This window comes from Pieris napi, chromosome Z (genome assembly GCF_905475465.1).
Source record: "Pieris napi chromosome Z, ilPieNapi1.2, whole genome shotgun sequence".
NCBI lineage: Eukaryota > Metazoa > Arthropoda > Insecta > Lepidoptera > Pieridae > Pieris > Pieris napi.
Genome location: NC_062259.1, coordinates 8,996,498 through 9,019,632, shown reverse-complemented (window position 1 = coordinate 9,019,632; position 23,135 = coordinate 8,996,498). Strand labels below are relative to the sequence as shown.

Below are 23,135 nucleotides of genomic sequence, written 5' to 3'. Positions count from 1 at the left end.
GCCAGATAGATGGGTGGGTAGTTGGGTTGGGGGCAAACCAAAGAGGTTTGTGAGAGATATATATTTCTGTTTCACTGGTATTAGTCGGGAGCCAAGGCATTGAAAAGTGAATGGTCTATAAATTGGTAGGCAGACTCAAGTAATTAACTACGAACTTACTTAGCAAATATTGGATTCCAACTATTTGCGACATAATCCGCTCGATTTCCAAAGTGTTTTTTACCACAATTCACGACTGTATAAGGATCTGATTTACCAAATTCTTTTGTCTTCAAATTAAATGCTCTTATGATATAGACTCTGACCAAAAACTTGGCTGGGTCGTTATTAGGGTGATCGTCAAAATAGCTACAATAATTAAACTTATTATTCGGTGGAATACATACATATAGGGTTCTTTATTCAAACCCCGTATTAGACTTCAGTGTTGCCACCTTGTAGCGCTGGAAGGTCTACAATGTATGATTGATGCCTATGCTACTGTTTACCTTCATATTATTCCGTAGTTTTATACGGTGTTAACGTAATGATTTACAAATATAAATTACATAAAACAACAGCTGTTGTTATAATGTATGTTTATACTATACTCATTTAGTTTAAATATACAATTATATTATTGATCTTATAGTTTGTCAGCATTTTAAGTGTATTGTAACAACTAAGAGAATTCTTAAATAATAAAAGACTTAAAAAATCTATTAAATTCTTCAAATATCGTTGACTGAGCGTTTTTCAAGGCAGTTTTTGCCGCGTACCACCACTTTGTGAAACCAGCTGCCCACTGAAGTATTTCCGAACCAATTCGACTTAGGGTCCTTCAAGAAAAGAGCGTACCAATTCTTGTAAGGCCGGCAACGCACTCGCGAGCCCTCTGGCATTGAGAGTGTCCATGGGAGGCGGTATCACTTAACATCAGTTGAGCCTCCTGCCCGTTTGTACCCTGTTCTATATAAAAAAATCATTTATAAATATAAAACATTATTTAACAATACCCTTTATTTAAATCCACTCCACTGGCACTAACAGCTACAGTATCACTTGGTGGGGGCCACCTGTATATTGCTAATCCAGCCTTTATACGACCACAAATCAATTGATTATTTTCACTTAACCTGCCTTTCTTATAATACAGTTTTATTGCTGAACACCAATCCCGTAGTTTTGAAAACTGTGGTTGAAGTTCTAACTCAGAATCGTAAATCTGCAAAATGAACATTAAAACCTTACTCTTAATAAACTTTTGCAGTTTACTTTACATTTATCTTAGTTTAATAACTCCGAAATGGGACGGATTGACAGGTTTCATTAGAAATATTTCCATAGGCCTGCCTATGGAAATCTGTGATGGAATCATCATTCCAATCAACGTGAATGGAATCATGTGACTAAATATTTAAGACGCATGCTTTGGTGAAATTCCGCGAGTATATATTTGTTTGTAAAATTTTATATTTGTATTGCAATAATTTACTGCAATACATATAGACTTAAGTAGACTTAATACTTATAATGCAGCCATAAATAATGATAGTACGACAAGTCATATATATAAATACCAACCGTCATGTAATCCGTTGCAACATCACTACGCGCGTAGTTCTATAAATAGAAAAAAAAATGTTTTCTCTGATTACAATGTTAATGAATTCTATATTTACGCACTAAGTTTGTAATTTAATATAAAGTGGCATCCGCCCGAGAGGATTTTGTATATTTCGGAAAAACGTTAACTCTTGGTTTAAGTTATTTACCTACTAGTATTGTGGAAAACTAAGCCAACATATTTCTTATTAGCTATAATAATTATATAGCCAAGATTGTAATTGAAAAGTTGAACTCTCTTTTGTGAACTTTATAGTTCAAAAGAATTTCAATTTACCTAAATTAATTATACTCACAAACCTAACAACAGGAGCATAGTTTACTATCTATTGCTGAAAACCGAATATACCTGTCAGTAGTTTTGATTTTATCGCACAGACAGACGTGGCCAGGAGTCTTATTTTTTTAATTTTTAAAGATTCTAAAGTAAAATAATTTCGGCCGTTTTCAAAAAAATATTCATTTACAATTTGCAAAATACCTATCGGCTGTCCGATTCCATCCTCATAATTCTTAGAAATTTAAAGAATTGTATTTACGATTAAATACAAATATAAATCTTTACATTTGAGTTTCCTAAGCATACCGTTTTTCTTATGACGATGATATCCTATTATTAAATGGTGATTCATTTTTTTTCTTTCAGCTGTCAAGCTAAATCCTAAACATTTATTTAAATTAAAAATCGTCACCTCCAAAGACTGCATATATCTCGTCCACCAATCTGTCTTGGGCGAGGAACACTTATTTTGACATTTCTTTTTATTTGTAACAACCGGTAATAAAATATACTCCTCCTCAGCCGGCTCTGAACAGCACAATCTATGCCAATATGATCTTCGGATATTGTTCATAGAGGCATTAATAGAATCACTTTCGATGCTGTGGGACCATTTTGATTGGGTGTTTTTCTTGACACATAGGTTTGGAGATACTAGAGTATTAATTATATAAAATGTAACTTTTATTTTACCTTATTAAAACCTAGTTATGGAGTTATAATAGGCACAACTACTAGAACAACTAGAGGCTACTGGCTTTAAAACTAGAAGGCAGTTTATAATCCTATTACTTTATTGCCATATTTTATAGAACTGTGAGCAAAGGTCGAAATGAAGTTTCATAGCAGAAGCGACTAATCCTACAGTGCGATATAGATTGATATAATATGTATAAGATCTATTAATAAATATAGTTATAATAAAGTCTTTACAAAATAAATGCTAGAAGAATCGTAGAATTGATCACTCCATGAATCGGCCAAATTAATTAATTTTAGTTGTTAATAATGTGAAAAGCGAGCAACTAGCAATATGGTAAAACATTGAAATCGTAAAATTAAACACCATTAGCGGCGTAATTATGAATACCATTTAAAAAATAAGCAATAATAAATTGTAACGAGTTATATAAACCTTGAAGAAAATCTGATGATATTATAGACGCTCGGTGTAAAGAGGCGTCCCTGTCTTGTTGTGGTATACAATCGACTATGAACTTTTTAGGATTCTTGACAGCATTAGCACCCAGGTATAATTTCCTTCCAAAAGTACTGCTATCGTGCAGCCGTATATTCAACATGGGTAAATCATCTGCCTGAAATGTGGCTGACATTCTACCGTTTTGAAAATTACTATTCATCTTCTTATCTATGATTACATTCGATTTTATAACGACATTGTCTATTTCGAGCGTCACGCAAGGTTTCCTTGTAATATTTACATCGCGTAATCCCCACCAGTAAACGTCAAGTCTGCAAGTAAATTACATTTATTTGTTCAGAATTTAGCATGATATAAATATCTCATTGAGACGTTTAATAATGTCAAGCACAAAACATTTTAATTATTTTATTATTGTATAGGTAAGTTACACTTGTGTCCTTCAGAGTTATGTTATGGTATCTCAACCGATACATGCTGAGAGTAAATCTGTGCGAATAATTATGAACTAGTAAAACCTTCATCATGTTGACCATAGCAACGGAAAAAACGTGTAAATGAAATACGTAATATAAACGTAAGGAACATCAAACATCGATTCTACATTTATATTAGACAGCGGGCCTAGTCGTTTCAACGTGCGACTCTCATCCCTAAGCTCGTGGGTGCCATTCCCCAGTTGGACATGTGGACTATCTGTCCATGCGTGCATTTAACACTTACGGCCGCTTTCTATATTCGATCTATAAACTAAAATTATTTCCAATCCAAATTTCGCAAATTTAGATTAGGCATCGAATAATGTACTTGATTTTAATAATAATACATTATCACGAAACAAATACAGAATACAGAAGCCAAGGCATAAAAAGGTAGTAGCGCCACTGGAAAATGAAATACTCATGTTACATAAACACACACAGTCCAAATACTTCGCTTATATTTTATGTTTTAAAAATAACGCCCTCTAACGGAAAAACTAAGTAAACACGATGTGTAAGTACTCACTTATAAGTTGCTAATTTAGGAATTAAAGTAGATGGAAGTGGTTCAATCGCATCCGATTCGTCAAATTCTTTAACATTAGCCACCATAAATGAGTCTTCCAATGGAGAATAAAGCGTTGATTTCACAAATTTTTCTATAACCTACAAAAACTTAAAATGTCGGCCTCTATGAACTATATTAGGTAACTATTAATCATGAAGTTCTGGGGGCCTACCATGAGCTCTTATTGCGAGCCTTTTACAACCTACAACTGAGATGCATCGCTTATTCATACCATGACGTCGAAAAAATCAGCCCGTTTATGTTTCCACGTCACCTTAGCGGAAATTAGATTTCGTTCATTCAATTTGTATGAAAATTCGTACCATGACTTTGGGGCTGAGCCAAAATTTTACCGTTTCACCTTCAACCTATGAATAAGCGATTCTAAAAAAGTTACTTTTTGTTTAACTTTTTGGTATCGAAATATCCAAATAATAGTTTAGAACATATGAAATTAAATATTTTAATTAAAACATAAAGTTAAAATAATAAGAGTATATAGTAGGTAAATATTAAATTATATATGTAGTAAAAAATATATAATTTTTATATTTCGGATATTGCAGAGTTTTATTTTATTTTGTGTTTAGAAAGTGTGATTATAATGAAATTATTAAAAAATCGACAGAGATGAGAACCAAGACGACAACCCCCTTAATATACCGACTTCGAAGATGACGAGTTTACTACTTACATATTTGCTATAGATCAACGACTATGATTCGTTGAAGATTTCAATAGTCTATAAACAATTGCGCAATATATATATATAGCTATATCACTAGTATTTATTACAATAGAACTTTTCCTTAATATGTTCAGGAATTATTTTATTCTGCATATGGCTGCATTTCCCGTAGCGCCGGAGCCGTCCAAAATACCAATTATTATCTATTGTTCGGTTAGGCTAGTTTAGTACCTATATTAATATATTTTTTTAAATAACTGTTCTGGCGCGTGAAAGTGGTTATTATTATTATTTTAAAATTGTAAAGTTCAAAAATTAGGGAATTATCGATAAATATATAAAAAAATAGATTATTTTTTATTCATCGTTTCTCACGCTAAAAAGCAATCGACTTTTCAAAAAACCTATTTTTTATGCAGAATGTCACATCTCTAATAACCAACAGAAAAGTAGAAAATGTACGGTTTGTTTAAGAATTTCAATATATTACACAAAATTTTAAATCATTTTTTTTAATACATAGACGCAACTCCGTTGGAGGTGCGTCTATGTATTAAAAACAACAGCAATCAGTTGGAGGTGTTCCAATCAGAGTCAACATAATCAATATCATCAAATTCGGGCGACGGATTTCTAAATCGTTACCATTCTAACCTTAAAACTTTAACCATGAATATCTCCACTAGCATGGGGTTCTGCAGGGTGGGGATGGCACAGGGGGTAGCCCTCCCAACCCTCAGTCCCCTCCCGCCCCTAAAACCTCATATATCGATGGTCCATATTGGAAAGTTTAACCGAGGTTTATAACAGGAATTCACTTCGATATAGGTATTTATTTTTAGAAAACAAATTTGTAAATAATACTCATCATATTTATAAGTTAAACAATTTGTAAAATTATATTTATAAAACTGAAATTTTGTAATCACCAAAATATTTGATATTTGATAGCACCTATATATATTATATTAAGACAATAGCTTATTGTGATTGATGAATTATTTAAAATGATTTTATATATTATTTATTTTTATAGAAACATACATCGAAGCAAGTTTAAATTTCAAAACTTACATAGAAACCACAAACAAAATTATCGTTCTTGCCATTCCAATACGTTTCAGTTATAGGAGGTCATGGTACGAAAAAATGCGAAAGTTCAGGATAGGCCCCCTGGCCTTGTAAGTTCTACGAATCCTCACAATCGCTGTAGAAAGTAGTTTTTACAAGTACGTATAGATGGGGCGCAAAATAAAATACAAGGACAACAAAGGAGTTACTAAATTAAAAATATTTAATATAATAGATTCATATATTATTCACTTCATATTTTGTTGATATAATCTAACTACAGTAGAACCTCTATAAGTCGAACATCAAGGGAGACGCCAAAAAATTCGAGTTATAGAGTTTTCAACTTATGGAGTTCTTAAAGTCGGTAACTTATTTTTGTTTGAACAATAGAGATAATAAATTCCAAATGATCAAGTTGTAAAGGTTGTAAAATAAAACGTTCCTATGTTCGAGATACAGAGGTCAAATTTAATTTTTCGAGTTATAGAGTGAAAATATGTACCAAAATGGCTAGGAGGGACTCGGTGATTATTTCGATTAACAGAGGGTCAAGATTTCAAGTAATGGAGGTTTTGGTGTTTTAAGGGAAGGGAACAAAACATTTTTTCGAGATTTGGAGGTTTTTGACTTATCGAGGTTCGACTTAACGAGGTTCTACTGTATAATTGTTTATATTCAAAAATATTGTTTATTTTGCAAAGTGACATCTATCGTTTAGTACACAAACTACCAACATGTTACACAACACGATAAACTTTCAGAAATTTGTAGCGCCCATCGCCACACTAATAATAAAAAAATTGTATTTGCTTATTTGCCCGAACTTTATTTTTATTTCTATAGCGTACCTGTATTGTCTGGATTGACATAAGTATTTCTCCCGTACATTCCACACCTGTGTACAATTCATACCATTCCAGTTTTGGAGCGAATTCATAATCTTGCCTGTCATCAACTGCACTTTTAATGAGAACACGTCCAATAATTTCCCTCTTACCCTATAAGGAAATTAGTATCCATTCATATTTTTTTGTAACTAGGTTCTTAATTTGATTAAATATTGGTTTTATTATTATATATTGACATATTTTAAAAATGACATTATTAAATGTGAAAGATCGATAAAGCTACAAAATAAGTATAGTATAAAAGCGGTGCCGTTAACGGCCGTCATTTTACGGTTGTTAATAAAGGCCGTCTTTACGGTGGCCAAGCTGTGGCCTGTGGTTTCCTAGAAAGTAGTGCGACCGTATTTTTGAAGTGTTATTCCAACTTCGTTCCACAAATTTTGCTTCATCTGAGCTTGTCTGTACTCTTTGGATTTGATATTGTGCTTCATGATTTTTAACAAAATCAATTAATTGATCATCATTTTCGCTCGTCCAAGTCATTGTATTAATTAAATATGCGCAATAAAATATGTTACATGACTGGCACAGCAAGACTACATTTGTTCATTGCTAAATATACTGTACTGTAATGACGTCATAGCAAAGACATTTGTTTTGCTCAGGTTTAGAGTTAGCGCTAAACGTTGCACTACGTATTTTCAGAAAGCTTTATTTTATAATTTTACATCTATCTGTAAAATATTAAACGATGAAGCTCGAACGGTGAAGGATAACATTATGAAGAAACCGGCTTGCGTTAGACTCAAAAAGTCGACGGCGTAAACAGGCGCAGGAAGCTGATCACCTACTTGCTTATTAGATTGACAAATTAACATGAAACAGTTACAGAAATATGAGGTCCGGACCTAAAAAAGATTGTAGTGCCACTGATGTTATTATTTATTAAAAATAATGAAAATGAATATCAGAACCTTGGTGAGCTTTTATACATCTTTTAAATTATTAATAACTTAAAATTATTAACGCTTACTTCAACACAGTTTTATTTTCTTTTAAGTCAATCTTTTTTACAAAAAATAAAAAAGGGTTTCATTTACCGAAGTTTCTATGTTCACGATCTCCACAGTTGCAATTGGTGGGCTGGTCCATAATCTTTCAGGTGGGATGAAAACCATTTTTTGTGTCTTCAAGACTTGATTCCACATCGGAGTATGCGTATAACTTATTTCCTTATAAAATACAAAGACAATTACTATTTAAAAAAACAAATATTTAAAAAATCTCATTACAAAATTTGCCGGTGGATAACTGGATTGATCCTTTATTTAAGTGTAAATTGTTTATTTAATTCATTTAACACGGTCCTGCAAAATCATCAGTGATGGAATCAAGACTGTTTAAACATTAGTTAAAATTTTGGGCATTGTGTTTAAATACATATTAATGAAAAATGTTGTATTTTTTGTAAATTTATTAAAAAATATGACTATCAAGAAAAAGGAGTGAGCATTATGTGCGATTAGGGTTTAATGGTCACAAGACCGACTTGACCAAGACAGCTATTCTAGAGTCTATCCATGCTTCAATCAAATCAATTCAAATTTAATTAATCATGCATCTTTACAGATGTGTGGACCCATGCTACCCACTAGACCAATGACTATTAGGGTTACGGGACTACTATGACATATACTTACATACATATAAGTTAATATAATATTGAATCGCGTATTGTATACCTCTGTTTCTTTAACTGAGTTAAACATATTGATCCTGACAAATATTTTTCCATGACTATTAGCTGATGACTGGTTTACAATTTTTGCTTTATAAATAAATGCCCGAACTTCAACCATCTGAAAAGGGATTTGAAATTCGAAAACAAAATTACAACGTTATTCCTGTATTAATTTACTCGAAAAAAACTTTTTTATTACCATACCATATTTTAAATGTAATTAATGTTTAATAAAATACACTTTATTATGAGAATTTTCAGTAAAGATGTGAAAAATGCATAGATGTCTGCTCCATGCATGTTATATTACCAGCTGCCCACTGAAGTATTTCCGAACCAATACGACTTAGGGTCCTTCAAGAAAAGAGCGTACCAATTCTTGAAAGGCCGGCAACGCACTTGCGAGCCTTCTGGCATTGTGAGTGTCCATGGGCACTTCACATCACATCAGGTGAGCCTTGCCTCCTATTACATTAAAAAAAAATCTTGTTAGATTTTAATTCTAAATAATTTATACGTACCGTGGAGGAGCATTTTAGGCACATATCCAAGCCCTTTATTTTCAACCTATACCCTGGCGGAAGGCAGAACTCAAAGGCAGATTTCTCCTGGTAGGTGCCTAACCAGAAAGATAACTCTGTTTTTCCTACCACACATATACAGCCAATTGAAGTGACGTGATATGGACATTTTAATGGCTGTGAATAGAAAATTCAAAATAGTCTTATTCAAATTGCGTCGTACCTGCTTTACCTAGATATGAACGAACGATAGCGATGTAATTTTTTAAAAATCGTCCAATAGTTAAGTTTCAATAAAGTCTATATTTATTTTAATGTGTGTCTAATTTATAAAACTCATACCTAAATGTGTAAATGAGCTACCGGATTCAAGACGAAGTACCGAAAAATACAAAACAATATAACATATATATATGGATCAGTTCTTATAATGAGGACATTTCTCGAACAGTAGAAACAGCGAGTTTGAATAAATATATATTTTACATCAATATAAATAAAATATATATTCATTATCACTTAAGAAATCATGGATTGATTTCTTAAGTATTGCTTTTAACTATATTATTATTTTTCATAAACTGTATATTAATCTTATTGCGCTGTTTTAAGCAGTCATTTTACAGCGTAATATGAGACAAAAAGATGTTTCATTTAAAAGTGAATTTATCTAATCCTAGGTATTAATAAAGGAATATGTAGTAGTGTTTAGTAATCCAGGTTACTAATACCCTTTCCCTAAGTTATTTAATACCTCCGACGACTACATAGTCGGAAAATTATCTAGAAAACATTTATAAAAAATCGAAGGTATTATTTACCAGAGCAGAGCAGTGTTGGCCTAGTGGCTTCAACGTGCGAATCTCATGCCTGAGGTCGTAGGTTCGATCCCCGGCTGTGCCCCAATGGACTTTATTTCTATGTGCGCATTTAACATTTGCTCGAACGGTGAAGGAAAACATCGTGAGGAAACCGACATGTCGTAGACCCAAAAAGTCGACGGCATGTGTCAGGCACTGGAGGCTGATCACCTACTTGCCTATTATAGTTAAAAATTATCATAAAACAGATTCAGAAATCTGAGGCCAAGGCCTAACGAGGTTGTCGCGCCACTGATTTTTTATTATTTACCTTCATAAGCAATGTTTGTACTTTTCCACAAAACTTTCCTACTTGCTCGGGTACATCAGAGAATAGGTAATCAATTGGAGATAATTTTGCATAAGCTACTCTTGATCCGTCATTTAGCAACCAAACTATTATATCAGGCCATCCGTGAGGTGCCTAGAAAAGTTAAGTTAATCTAATCACGAGCTTTCAAGCTTTCGGTGCCTCGGTGGTTTCCTGCTTTCCTAGGTTCAGCAACAATAATGGTTTAGGGCTGTTGTCGTACAAGGCTGTTTCGTCTTCAAAAACATATTTTTATACAAGTATTTGAAATTGAATTTCTCTTTTCTTAAAAACCTCTAAATATTACAAATGGTATTGTCACAGTTCAACGCGTCAAATTATTTCGAAAATAATATACCTTTACAGATTTTTATAAAATATAGTTGGTAATTCAAAACTATTGTATAATATACGTAAACAATGAAATGTATACTTACGTTCAATAGAATTTTCCTTAAGCTGTCAGCTATCACTTTGCCTTCAAATAACAAAGACTTTACCGCTTTCTTGAAAACAATGGTTTCATCGTTAGGATACTTCCACATTGTTTCAGATTGGCTCGGTACTGGGGTAATTCTAGTCGATATCCGATAGTAGATTTTCTCCTGTAAACAATATTAACAATGGTGTTCTTGTCAAATAATTAGTAAATCTCAGAGGTAAGCTTTAAATAGTTCACTTTAGATTTCAAATACATAGAATCCTCCATTTTTCCAATTCAGAAGATGATTATGTACCTGTGTTATGTACCAATGACTACTTAAATGATTATAACAGAAATGAAAATATGAATATATACGTAATCAATTGATTTTAATTTTCCATTTATTTATTTCTCTATGACAAAATATATTATTTAAGTATTCGGTATTCGGCTGAATAATATGTAGATATTCGGTATTCGGCCTATTCGGCCGTAACCGAATATTCGTTGCAAGTCTACTTTAGAGTAATTTAATGGTTTCACGTTTATAGGTGACTTTGAAAGGATACGTATTTGTGACCTTCCGTAATGAACGAATTATATAAATTTGATCAAATATTATGATGTTACTTAATTCCTTTTACCTACCCGATATGATATAACTACCCATAAGAGGTACCTCATACATTTTAATTTAAAACCACCTAATTAGCGTAGTAAGTATTTTACATACAACAACTTAATAAAATTAGTAAGAACTAAAAGAAATGTGTGCCTATGAAAAATACATTCTTACGCAAGTATAAAATAATATATACAAGAGAATATTCCGACATAATCATACATCGCCGTCGTGGAAATAACTTACCATTTCCTCGTTAAGCAAAGCAATCTCTTTCTCATCTAATTCTGTAGTTTTATATGTTATATTTTCTTCCTTCAAAGTTTGTATAAATCCTAAGAAATTAAGAATACTACATGCGGTGTCATTTAAACACGAATTTATTTTGTTAAGTAGCTCATTTGTCGTCTCTTTTTTACATTCTAGATGCCTTTCGATTTCCCTTAACGTTGTTTCCTGAAAATATTATACATACTTTGGAATAAGTGAATTATAATTTGTACAAAGGCAAGCTAAATTTATATAAAAACCATGTATCAGACATTTTCAGACACGATAGTTCAAATGCCAAACAGTGCAACTCACGTTTGTGGGTTTAAATTAAAGTTACCACAGAACATTCAAACCCTGGTTACGCACAACATTGTCAAACGAATGACCTACTGTTGGAAGACTGGGATTTTCGGTCCATGTGCGCAATTTCTAGTTCGACGATGTGTGTCTAGACCAGAAGCTAGTTAGCGAAATGAAAATGTAAAACACATAATTTTATTTATGCGATCTATGGTCTTCACGATCAGGTAAATTTCATTAAATAGTGCTATTCGCAAGCTAATGTATGATTTACTATATATAAACCAAATTGCTTCAAATGTGCCAATAAAATTCACCGAATTTTTAAAGTTTGCCAATCAATCCTGCCCTGCCAAAAATCAATCCTGCCCTGATAGTCATAAAACCACCTGTAAAGCACTTTACCTATAAAACAAAGAAAACCATTTTCTAAATCGGCTTCTTCAAGCAATAAAGTTTTAATAAGTTAGAGGCCACTTATGAACTTAACGAATGGTTCATTCATTAACATCTACAAGTCATATATTTAAACAGTACCAAATGTGTAATAATCTTCTCAACCATATTGCACTTGAACATTCGAAATCTGTAGTCGGGCAAATAAGTCGCAATCTGCAAAACTGGAAATGCGCCGGAAAAGTCCAAGTATCCATATGGAGGCACTTTGGCGATATTCATACACCCCGTATAGTGGTATTTGTGAGTTCCTATTTAAGAAATACAAATAATTATCTAGAGACCTATTTTTAATCCTCCTTATTGACACAGGTTTCGAATTCTTAAACTGTTTTTAATGGTTATATTGCTCTCCTGTCATTTTAAAAATAAATATAAAATACATGACAATCTTTCAAGACCGTTATTAACTCGGTACTTTCCTACAAGACAGTCAATGTTTAAAAGCAATTACTATCAATTATTTCGTATATTAGAAAGTGCTACACGGTTTACTTACGTAACTCATTCATAAAGGAAGAAAAAGCTGAAAAAACAACAAAATTATTAAAAACTCAACTATAAAATTAAAAAAAACCATATTTATTTATATTTAAATATTTTGTATAACTTCTAAAATCATTTCAAGAGTTAATAAAATCTCTATATATAAATAAAATTATCGTGTCAGAATGTTCGTACCTACCCATACTTCTCCGAAACAACTCCACCGAATCTTATGATTTTTTTTATCTTTCAAACTCCTAAGTGATAAGGGGTGTCCCTTTTTATAAAATACACACAACACCTAATTTTCACCCCTCTACGATCAACCCCTATTTTTTATTCTAGTAGATAGATATTTTTATTGAACTAAACAATGTTTTCTAGAAATAATATACATGGCAAACAACGGGTCAGCTAGTTATAATATATAATTATTATATTAATTATATCATTGTTTCATCTAAAAACTAGTTCACCTCTTACGTGTGAAATTTTGCGCATATAAGTGAGAAAGTAAAACGAAATAACAGCTCGTTTCGTTGAATTATAATTAATATATATTGAATTATAATTAATATAACACGATTCGGCTTTTCGTCTCACCAATCACAAACAACGCGCCATTATTGCTTCCATTTTACATTTCTACCCCTACAATTGTAATCTGTGCAACTATGTTAAATGATGACAAATCCGAAACAATTATTCACACTATCCATTAGGATGAAGTTTCAATTTAATCATACATGGTCAATCAATCTTTAGCATCATGTAACGCCGTGTACCGATACTGACAATAGTCTGTTGTTCTTAGCTCCGTCCGTATTTCAGAATAGCTCTGGCTCTATTTCAGTTATCAAAGGGCGATAGGTTTGAATCAGGTAAAATTCTTTATGGAAGTTTGATAATTGCAATATAGCTTTTTCCTTATTAAAGATTTATGAGGTTTTTATGTCTCAAATATTACTTTAGAGTCGATAATTGAGGAAGACTGAATTGTGAACATCGAAAAGAGATAGGATTGGACTGTAAATGGACACAGTCGGTAATTTATTGTGAATGTATCCGAACAGTTTTTCATGCAAAGGGGCCGTTTAAGAATCACGTAAGCACTACTTATTTACTTTTTTACCCACAAATTGTCTATGCTTGAAAACAAAATGCAGTTTCGAAGATTCCTACAAAAAAATTATACGTTTATGTACTATTATTTTTGATATCTTTGCTTACTTTTGCTGACAAGAAAGGGGGGGGGGGGGGGGGGGTAATTGCAGTAAATCGTCTTACGTAATACTTGAACGACCCCCAAGTAGTTGATCGATCGGCCTTCTATATCTATAATTATTGTTTTGCCTGAAATCGAATACAGATCCATGTTATTTCAAGATATTCCAAAATTAGCTGTTAATACATAGGTATACATACACCTACAATCTGCGCCTGTAATAAATGCGACAAAATTTAGCGCAAACAAACTTTACGACACAACGAACTAAGCCACTAGACCTTCGGGCCTTCTTTCAAAAAACATGTCTACATTTTACATAACGAAATGAAAATATTATACGACCTATTTATAACTTCTTTAAAATTATAAACACTAAATAAGTTGGTTTTTGATTAGCAACTGCGTGTATCACCAGTAGTCCGAGGGGGCAAAAAATACTCTCCAAAATTTACATACATTTTTATATACTTATACACAAAATTTACACATATACATTTGATGCTAATTACCTTCATCCTTATGCTTCAGTGATGCAATTTCCCCAAATGTTATTGCCACCCCACATGCTTTGCCAACCACTTCTCGATCCAACATAGACACTTCGAAAATAGAGCAGTTTAAACATATTTCTTTTGTTTGCCAAATATCATCCTGAAAAATGTATTTCCTTAGAAGCATAAAAATACTTATGTCTTGTAAGATATTTATCGTCCAGTTCATAAGAACGATATACACAATCATAATTAAAAAAAACAATGAATAATTTTAAGTTTACGACATTAATATTCTATACTATGGAAGCTTCATAAACAACGTTTAATCACATTTTTTCACGTGACAGTGATAAGGACAATACATTTAAAAGATAAAATCTCTACTTACAATTTTTAAAAGTGTGGGTTCAACGTGGACTGTTCTTATATTGTTCTGATAATACGGAACAATTGTATTCAAAGATATCAAAACAGCGCCTGTATAATAAGGCCCATCATCACAGATATTACTAGCGCCATACATATGAAGCAAGGATGGGCCAAATGTTGGTAAGAACCCTTGAATTTATAATAATAAAATTTATAAAAATAAAATTTCTTAATAGTATTTAAACAAAACTTCTTTAAACGATACGAAAGCAAATATATGATTTACATGACTCGCTTTAATGCCGCGTTGACAATATTATAGGTATACATACTTGAGATATGACATGGCGTTGCGCGGTTGAAAATTAGTTTTATAATATATTATCTTTATATACATAATTCTTCTGTGAGTGTGTATGTCACTGAACTTCTCTCAAACGACTGGACCGATTTTGATGAAATTTTTTGTGTGTGTTCAAGGGGATCTGGGAATGGTTTAGATTCACAAATCAGCCCGCCAGATGGCGCTGCAGTCGGTACTTCCATACTTTGCTTTACTAATCGCTTGAAATATCATGCAGGACAACGTCTGTCGGGTCCACTAGTATTTTATAATCATCAGCGATAATGTAGGGATCTAATGTTGGAAGATTTTTTCAAATCAGTCGAATAGTTTTAGTGTCTATTCAAATGCAAAAAACACAATCAAATCTTTCCTCTAATAATAGAAGTAATGAAGTAATTAGTAAGTAAGAATTAGGGACTGAGTCTAATTCAGAAATGTGTTTCCCCCAACCACATTTGTGCTTGCCTCCAGTGAAACACTATATTACATTGTTTATCGAATCAAAATGAAACTACGATTTTCGCTTCTCGGAAATGAAAATTTGGACCTCTGTGTTTGTAAACCAGTTGTAAATTATCTACAATTTCGTAAATGACTGTGACCGTGTATTTGCCGTCAAAATATCAGTGATGAGGAAATACACTTGTACAGTGTCCCATTGTACTGTAATGAGAATATAGACAATCAGCTGGACCTTCGACCAGTCAAAGCAACTGCAGCCCTGCGATTCTGTAACTCACACAGCGGTTTTCGCATCGGCGGTCGCTCTCAAATCAGTCGTGAAGCAGTCATTTTATGATTTGGCATTCTGAAAAGGTGGGAGCTTCCCACGCTGTGTGAGTTTGAAAAGTGAGTTACAGAATCGCAGGGCAGTACGGGTCTGACGCTCGGTTATGAAACCATACCTAGATACGAGTCGTAGTTTTTTCCATAGCAAAGAAAAAAATGCACTATTTTTTTTATGTGACTATAGGTATATAAATATTTTGTAAAATTGTTTTTGTTACTCATAATTTATGTTAGCTCTAGGATTACGAAATAAATAAATAAAAATTCTTAGAAGTCATGTATTACCGTTTTCACCATCGTATGAGATGTTTTCTAGCGACAAGTGTGTGCTGGCCAACGGCTTTTTGGTATTTTCCGTGGACCAAACTTCTATACGTATCACTCGACTCATATTCGGGAACATTTCCACAATTGATACTTGCTCGTAATATTTGGGATTATTTGTTTTGGATTGTATCGCTGTTCTGGCCTAAAAAGTACAGTTATATCGAAAAATCTTTAAATACAACGTCAATAGAGAGCAAAGATTATTTTAATTTACTAATCCTGTTAACATTATATAGGTGAAACATAAAAATATTTAGTTTATATAATTATATTAGTCTTTTAAGGGCTTATAACTTTTTAGGGCTTAAATTTATAGTTTTTATTTTACAGGCAAAATAATAATAACAGCTGTAAGTGCTACAGCGCGCCGATGTGCGTATTTGCTATAAATAATTCAAGGCGTTTAGTTTTATAGATTTTCAAAAGTTGTAGATATTTAAGGGCGTAGTAAATATTAAATTTTTAGATTTCCAGATGTGCTCAGTTCGCACAATAGGCTATTTGACAAGATTTAAAAAAAAACACATTTATATGCCTATAAAGCCTATACAAATTTTTCACCTCTGTTAGGTATTTAATTTTTTTAAATTGGAATAAACAATATGTCAGTCATAATATAAATCATCAATATTTTCAATTAGTATCCACCCTAACGCTTCTCTAGGCAAGATATCGTCGCACCAGTTCCTATGACGTTTCATGCTTGTTAAACAAACGTCAAGTTCTTTACCGTGTTAATTATAATTCCTTAATTATGGTCTAAGATCCCGCTATACAACGACCTTCACCGAGATGCTTATTTAATGAAACTTATTTTATATATAATTTAATATGTCAATAAATATAATCCATATGGGTTGCCTAGCAAATTTCAGTCCAGAGTATTTTTAATTAATTTTTATCAAAAATATTTTTTTAAACATTTCACCGGTATGCTTATTAGATAAATTCTATACCAATCGAAAGTATAAAGCCCATAGAATATGCAAAAGTTAGGTTGTTTTTAATCAATTAATTATTTATGTGTATATTTTTTATGTGACACTAAAGTATATATACATCTTTAGTATAAAAGAAGGTTTTAGTGATACATATATAATACTACCCTGAATAAAAATATTGATTGAAAAAAGTTCAAAAAATTTACTACATGCAAATTATAAAAAAAATTTTTTTTTTTATATATTAATTAAACATACTCTGGACTGAAATTTGCTAGACAACCCATATGGATTATATTTATTGACATATTAAATTAAATATAAAATAAGTTTCATTAAATAAGCATCTCGGTGAAGGTCGTTGTATAGCGGGATCTTATACTATTACACAAACATTATTTTTCGATTTATTTAATATAGGTATTGACTTATTCGATGAAACAAGTAAGGAACTAGTAGGAAGAAAGTAAAAAGTAGATCTTAAAATGATCGAGAACAAAACTAAAATAATGACAAATGGCGCAAACACTGTATACCTTAACGGAAAGCCTCTTGAATAAGTAAATAACTACATATACCTAGTTAAACAATTATCATTCTAAGATAAAAAGGAAGCAATTAAGGTAGAGCTGTGAATTAATATGGGCTGGAAAAAGTTTTGGTCCCTGAATGAAATCTTAGAAGGAAAATTTCTCCTTCACCTTAAAAAAATTGTCTTGGACACTTGTAGGTAAGAACCTACTCTCACATACGGCTATCAAACGTGGACATATTATAACATAATAGTAAAAACCAAACTAGTAGCATACCAGAACGAAACTGAAAGAAGCGTACTAAAAATAAGAAGAATTCATAAAGTGCAAATCGAAATAATAAGACAAATACAAAAGTGATTATCATTATGCCCTAAAACAGAAGTGGCAATGGGTGGGGCATACAGCAAGATGCACAGATAAAAGGCGGACTTTAAAGACTAAACTAGAAAACTATATAGAAAGGATCAAGGGATAGCAGAAGAGGGTGCCCCAAAAAAAAGGTGGATAGAAGAAATAGAAACGTTAGCAAATGGAGAAAGAAAACCATGGATAAAAATATTTGGAAAAGGCTGGAAGAGGTCTTTACCCGCGAGGGGTTCCGATCAACGGTATTAAAGGAAGCTAGGATATTAGGATAACAAGAAAAAAATGTATATAACGAATATAAACTGTATATTCTACTTTTGTAATTATTGGAAATTAAACGGGCTTTTATTATTATTACAATATTTCGATTAAAAGTCTCCTAGTCTCCGACACAATTACACTCCAAAACAGTAATAGTAAAATTAATGACTATTTACAAGTTATGTTACTCCATAGTGCTTTTTAATGCCATGTTTTATACAGATTACTCTCAGTAACACTTTATTTTTCATACTGTCTAATTACCGATTGAAAAGGGTCAATAAAACATTACTCCTACCACAAGTCCACAGAAGAACACTTTCACATAAGTACTGGGTGGCTTTGCATATCTTCTATCTCCTCCAGGGTTACATGGTAGACCAAACGCCTCGTAAATCGTTATCTGGTAATTGGCACACTGCTGTTCCGATCCCGATAAGAGAAGAGTTCTACAATACACGTGATTATAATAGATATATACATTAAATTATATGAATTGAATTGCATTTACTTTAACTTAAATTTCAATATAAATACGGAATATAATAAGGACGAGAATGCTTTCACTCCGCCATTCCATGCGTCATTTTCCCGGGAATTGCGAATATGGGAATTCCAATTCTCCAGATCGACTCATCCACAGCGGCTGATAGAGAAATGCATTCTCAACATATCAGTTTTCATAGCCTGATGGAACTGATATTCTAGCCGAACTGAGTATCGCAAAATTCAATGCAAAATCCAATCACTGCCAAATATCCTTTACTACCTTCCGAGATAGTCTAATATTTCTGATATTCAAAAATAAAAATAACAGAAACATGTTAAAATAAATAAATATGTACACATACTCTTCTACTTTTTCGTTTCTCACGCTGGCAGAATAGATTTGCATTTCTCCTCTAAAAGAGATAGAAATACACAATTTCAAAAATCCAACTGGCCCGAACGAGTGATTGCGGGGTAAATGCAACTGGACCCATTTATTCACTGCTTGATGATCTAGATTGTTTATATACATATTTTATTAATTAAAATATTTATTACAAATTAGCTCATTGTTAGCGGTTCGAAGCTGGGTTTCGTTGTCATTATGACGACGGCCGAAACCCAGCTGTGCAAAATGATTTTTTTTACTTAATATCGCATGTTGACGAAAAATGGATAACGTGAGTTAGAGATGCGCTCGTAATGTTTTATTATCATAGTCAAATTAATATTATATTTAAAAAAAACTATTCATGATTTGTATATTATAGTAATTTTTTTAGGAGTAATGTAAGTGAGTGAGTAATGGAAGAATTATTATTAAAATTTCACAATTTTTTCGTCAAACTTTTCTTCGTCTAAAACGTCTTTATTTTTTTATTCTGAACTTGTTATAGGTATTGGAAAATACTCACTGGGTTGGGTCCAAATAAGATTCAAATCTATTGAGGTCTCGCCAAGAATTCGTGGCGACGCATAGCATCTCGGCTCCATAATAGCTACCCATACATTTGTTCTTAGTATATCTTCGATGTTGGCGCAGGTATCAAAAGTAAATAGCTACAAATAATTATTTTTAAATGTAAAATAGATTTTTGTATATTTGCAGAATGTTATTCGTACTATAAATGCAACCAAAAAAAACTTCAAATTTAAATCTCTTACGTGCCGAGACCATAAATGAAAATAAAATAAAAAATAAAAATATGTTAATTATGGAACATAAGGTACAGGTATCACTTATTCCACGTCATTAAATTTAAATCTGTAGGCATCCCTACTCATCGGCAAAATATATTATAAAAATGTATGATATTTATATTTAAAAAGAAAGACTATAAGTTATTATTATTTTCGTTAACCTTGTCCCATTCTCTATATAAATACTTAACTTAAAAGACTTAAAATGTATATAACGACGATAAATATTTAAATATTAAATAAAAATATACTTCATTATAGTATGGTTCAAGCATGTTTCTTCGTAAGCTAGTTCTATATTTCTTCTTTCCATATACCACTATAACGTACGAATTAGCTGAGTGTGGGTTGAACCAAGCAAGTTTTCTTCCCTCTATAACGTTAATGGATATCTGTAGATATATTAAAAAATTCAATCACAAAATATCCATACAATTTCTAAATATTACCACAATCAACAAGACCATTAACTCAATTATACCTAATTAAATTTAATGTCCTAATCACGTCAACGTCCTATCTATCTACGGTGTCTGAATATGTCAGTTAGTATATAGAATTTAACACCGGAACAGGAAAAAATATTATAAATTTTAAATTGTTCAACGTGTGCACTGGGCGGGTGGGTTCCTTTATAAGCGATAAGGCCTATCGCCTGGGTGTAATTAGTATTGAATTTTTTTCGTAATCAACCCACTAAAGGACTATACCGAATAACGATAAAGGTACATACAACTTGAACCGGTACGACAGTCAGGGCTCCATTGTATTTGAGCAAAAAGATAAACGCGTGCTTCAACCAATAAGGACCCATAATAAATAATTTATAAGAATTGTCTGCACATAACCTGAAGATACTGAGGCATCGCTTCCGTATTGTGGTCGTTTACGATTCTGTAAGTCGGCGGTCTTACCGCTTTTTGCTTTTCAAACTGCTCTGACGACTTCGAAAGCATTTTGTTTTATAATGAACGTATCCAAACTGTACAGTTGATAATAAATGGTAAACTGGTAGAGGCTCTTTTGTATTGTCATTATGTTGACGGTGAATGACAGTAGAAGTTTGACAGGTTACATTTTTGATCATAGTTCTTTATAGAGTGGACGCGAAGTTTATTGTAATATTTTAAACGTGAATCATATAATACGTACTTGTTTTATTTTAGGTTTTTTTCTTGTACGAACTCAGTTCACTTAGTACAAACGAGTTTCTCAACGTGCATATGTTTATATAATACAAGCGATAGTAAATATAACTATATATTATATTTACCTGTAATAAAAACCACAGTTAACTTTTCAGGTCATAGACTACAGCATATACAGCATATACAGCATATATATATATTATATTCTTGTTTAACAACTAGATGAAAATCTCCGAACAAATGATACACATTCGTTCTTTTCCAAAATTGAAATAATAATTATAAATTGAATCTGGAAAATGTAACGACTTAATGCTGAATTTATCACGTTAAATTTTATGCGCTTACAATTATTATTTGCAAAATCGTTTTCAAATTAAGTAGGTAGATGTATTAATACAAAAACTGTATTTATTTCAAGTTGTTGAAACAATTTAACGAATTTTACTGATCTGTTCATTAAATAGCTTTCAGTTTTCGCAATTTATTTTACAGTATTATATTTACAACTTTTAACTGCTTGTATGTGATATCTTTAAATGCAATGTCAGCTTGGTCGTAAAGCGTAATTTTTGAAGCGTGAGGTCGTACGATCCCGCTCTGATGAATTTAACAGAATTACAATATTCTCTATGAAGAAAACGGCTCATCGTATGTTAAGCATATTATGTGTCGTGTTACTTGGTAACCTAACGAAACATGAATAATGATATCGATGTAAAAATATGCCCACCTGAACCCCATTCAAATTGACGATATATTGCTCCCAATTTGCTTCCCAAACGCTCCAAATACAGTTCAGATTTAATTTATTTAAGAATTAATCTGAATTTCTAGGACAATTTTGCGAAATTCTAATGATCGGCAAATGCCTTCGAGCCGCTATTCCGATTGGATACAAATCGTTGTGTGTTCATTAAAATACCTTAAAACAATCTAGATAACTCTAGCTTCCGATGCCACGTATGTTTCGATTTATCCAATATCCAGTCAAAATTAAAAGAATCGCGAGCTTTACCATCTTGTTAAAATATTTCAGTTAGATTTATAACGACACGTCAATGCTTTAATGAATTCCAACGCTACTGTAAAAAAGCAAGATTTTTTATTGATTGAATCATTGCTATGCGATCAAAACCATAACTGTATATTTGAAATTATACTCGTGGACTATATTTATCAATACCACGTTAGATGCGAAGTCCCGTAATGCACAGAGATCAGTGAATTATTATCATAATTTTAGAGCAATTAGATTTAGTCAAACAAGAATAATTATTGTTTCGCTAGGAATCCTTCACGTCACGGAAATTTTTATCTGTTATACATAAAACTTATTGATCCTTGTCTCATAGTCGCTATGAAATCATGCTTTATTAGATAAAACCGGTGGTGCTACAACCTTTTTAGATCTGGGCCTCAGATTTCTGAATAGGTGTCATGAGCATTTGTCGATCTAACTCCTGTACCTGACACACCCCGTTGACTTTTTTGGGTCTAAGGCAAGCCGGATCGTCACGATGTTTTTCTTCACCATTCAAACGAATGTTAAATGCGCACATAGAAAGAAAGCGGTGCACAGCCAGTTTATCGAACCTACAACCTCAGGGATGAGAGTCGCACGCTGAATCCACTAGGCCAACACTGCTGCTTTATCTACATAACGAAAATACATTTTATTTGTACTTACATTTTATTTTGTACTGGAAAACAGCAAAAAGGTTGAACTACAATAAAAAAATACATGGTACAACTTTGGTTGGTATATATCAGTTTCATTTAACATTTTGCGTTATAGGCAAGTAAGTAGGTTATCCTGTGCTTAACACAAGACGATTGGGTTAGGCGAGCGGGTTTCCTTCACCGCACGAGTGGAGTTCCCGTTAAACTTCTCCTAACGAAAGCTTTTAAGAAATTATTGAAAGTTATGAATATGATGAA

General features: G+C 32.3%; 1 protein-coding gene across 1 annotated transcript in view; it reads right to left on the bottom strand.

The window, feature by feature from the left end:
- Positions 1-21,054, bottom strand: part of LOC125062597 (otoferlin-like) — a 28,662-nt gene extending 7,608 nt beyond the window's left edge. The window contains exons 1-22 of the mRNA XM_047668610.1: positions 20,895-21,054; positions 20,298-20,438; positions 19,761-19,905; positions 19,209-19,359; positions 18,656-18,806; positions 16,212-16,395; positions 14,811-14,980; positions 14,438-14,579; positions 12,296-12,465; positions 11,432-11,641; positions 10,577-10,744; positions 10,101-10,253; positions 8,970-9,146; positions 8,450-8,566; positions 7,808-7,939; positions 6,708-6,857; positions 4,056-4,195; positions 3,021-3,358; positions 2,298-2,539; positions 1,564-1,602; positions 996-1,204; positions 160-348 (exon numbers count right to left, since the gene is read on the bottom strand). Of these exons, the coding sequence (XP_047524566.1) occupies positions 160-348; positions 996-1,204; positions 1,564-1,602; positions 2,298-2,539; positions 3,021-3,358; positions 4,056-4,195; positions 6,708-6,857; positions 7,808-7,939; positions 8,450-8,566; positions 8,970-9,146; positions 10,101-10,253; positions 10,577-10,744; positions 11,432-11,641; positions 12,296-12,465; positions 14,438-14,579; positions 14,811-14,980; positions 16,212-16,395; positions 18,656-18,806; positions 19,209-19,359; positions 19,761-19,905; positions 20,298-20,438; positions 20,895-21,002 (3,626 nt within the window). The 5' untranslated portion in view covers positions 21,003-21,054. The remainder of the gene's footprint in view (positions 1-159; positions 349-995; positions 1,205-1,563; positions 1,603-2,297; positions 2,540-3,020; positions 3,359-4,055; positions 4,196-6,707; positions 6,858-7,807; positions 7,940-8,449; positions 8,567-8,969; positions 9,147-10,100; positions 10,254-10,576; positions 10,745-11,431; positions 11,642-12,295; positions 12,466-14,437; positions 14,580-14,810; positions 14,981-16,211; positions 16,396-18,655; positions 18,807-19,208; positions 19,360-19,760; positions 19,906-20,297; positions 20,439-20,894) is intronic.
- Between the last annotated feature and the right edge of the window lie 2,081 nt (positions 21,055-23,135).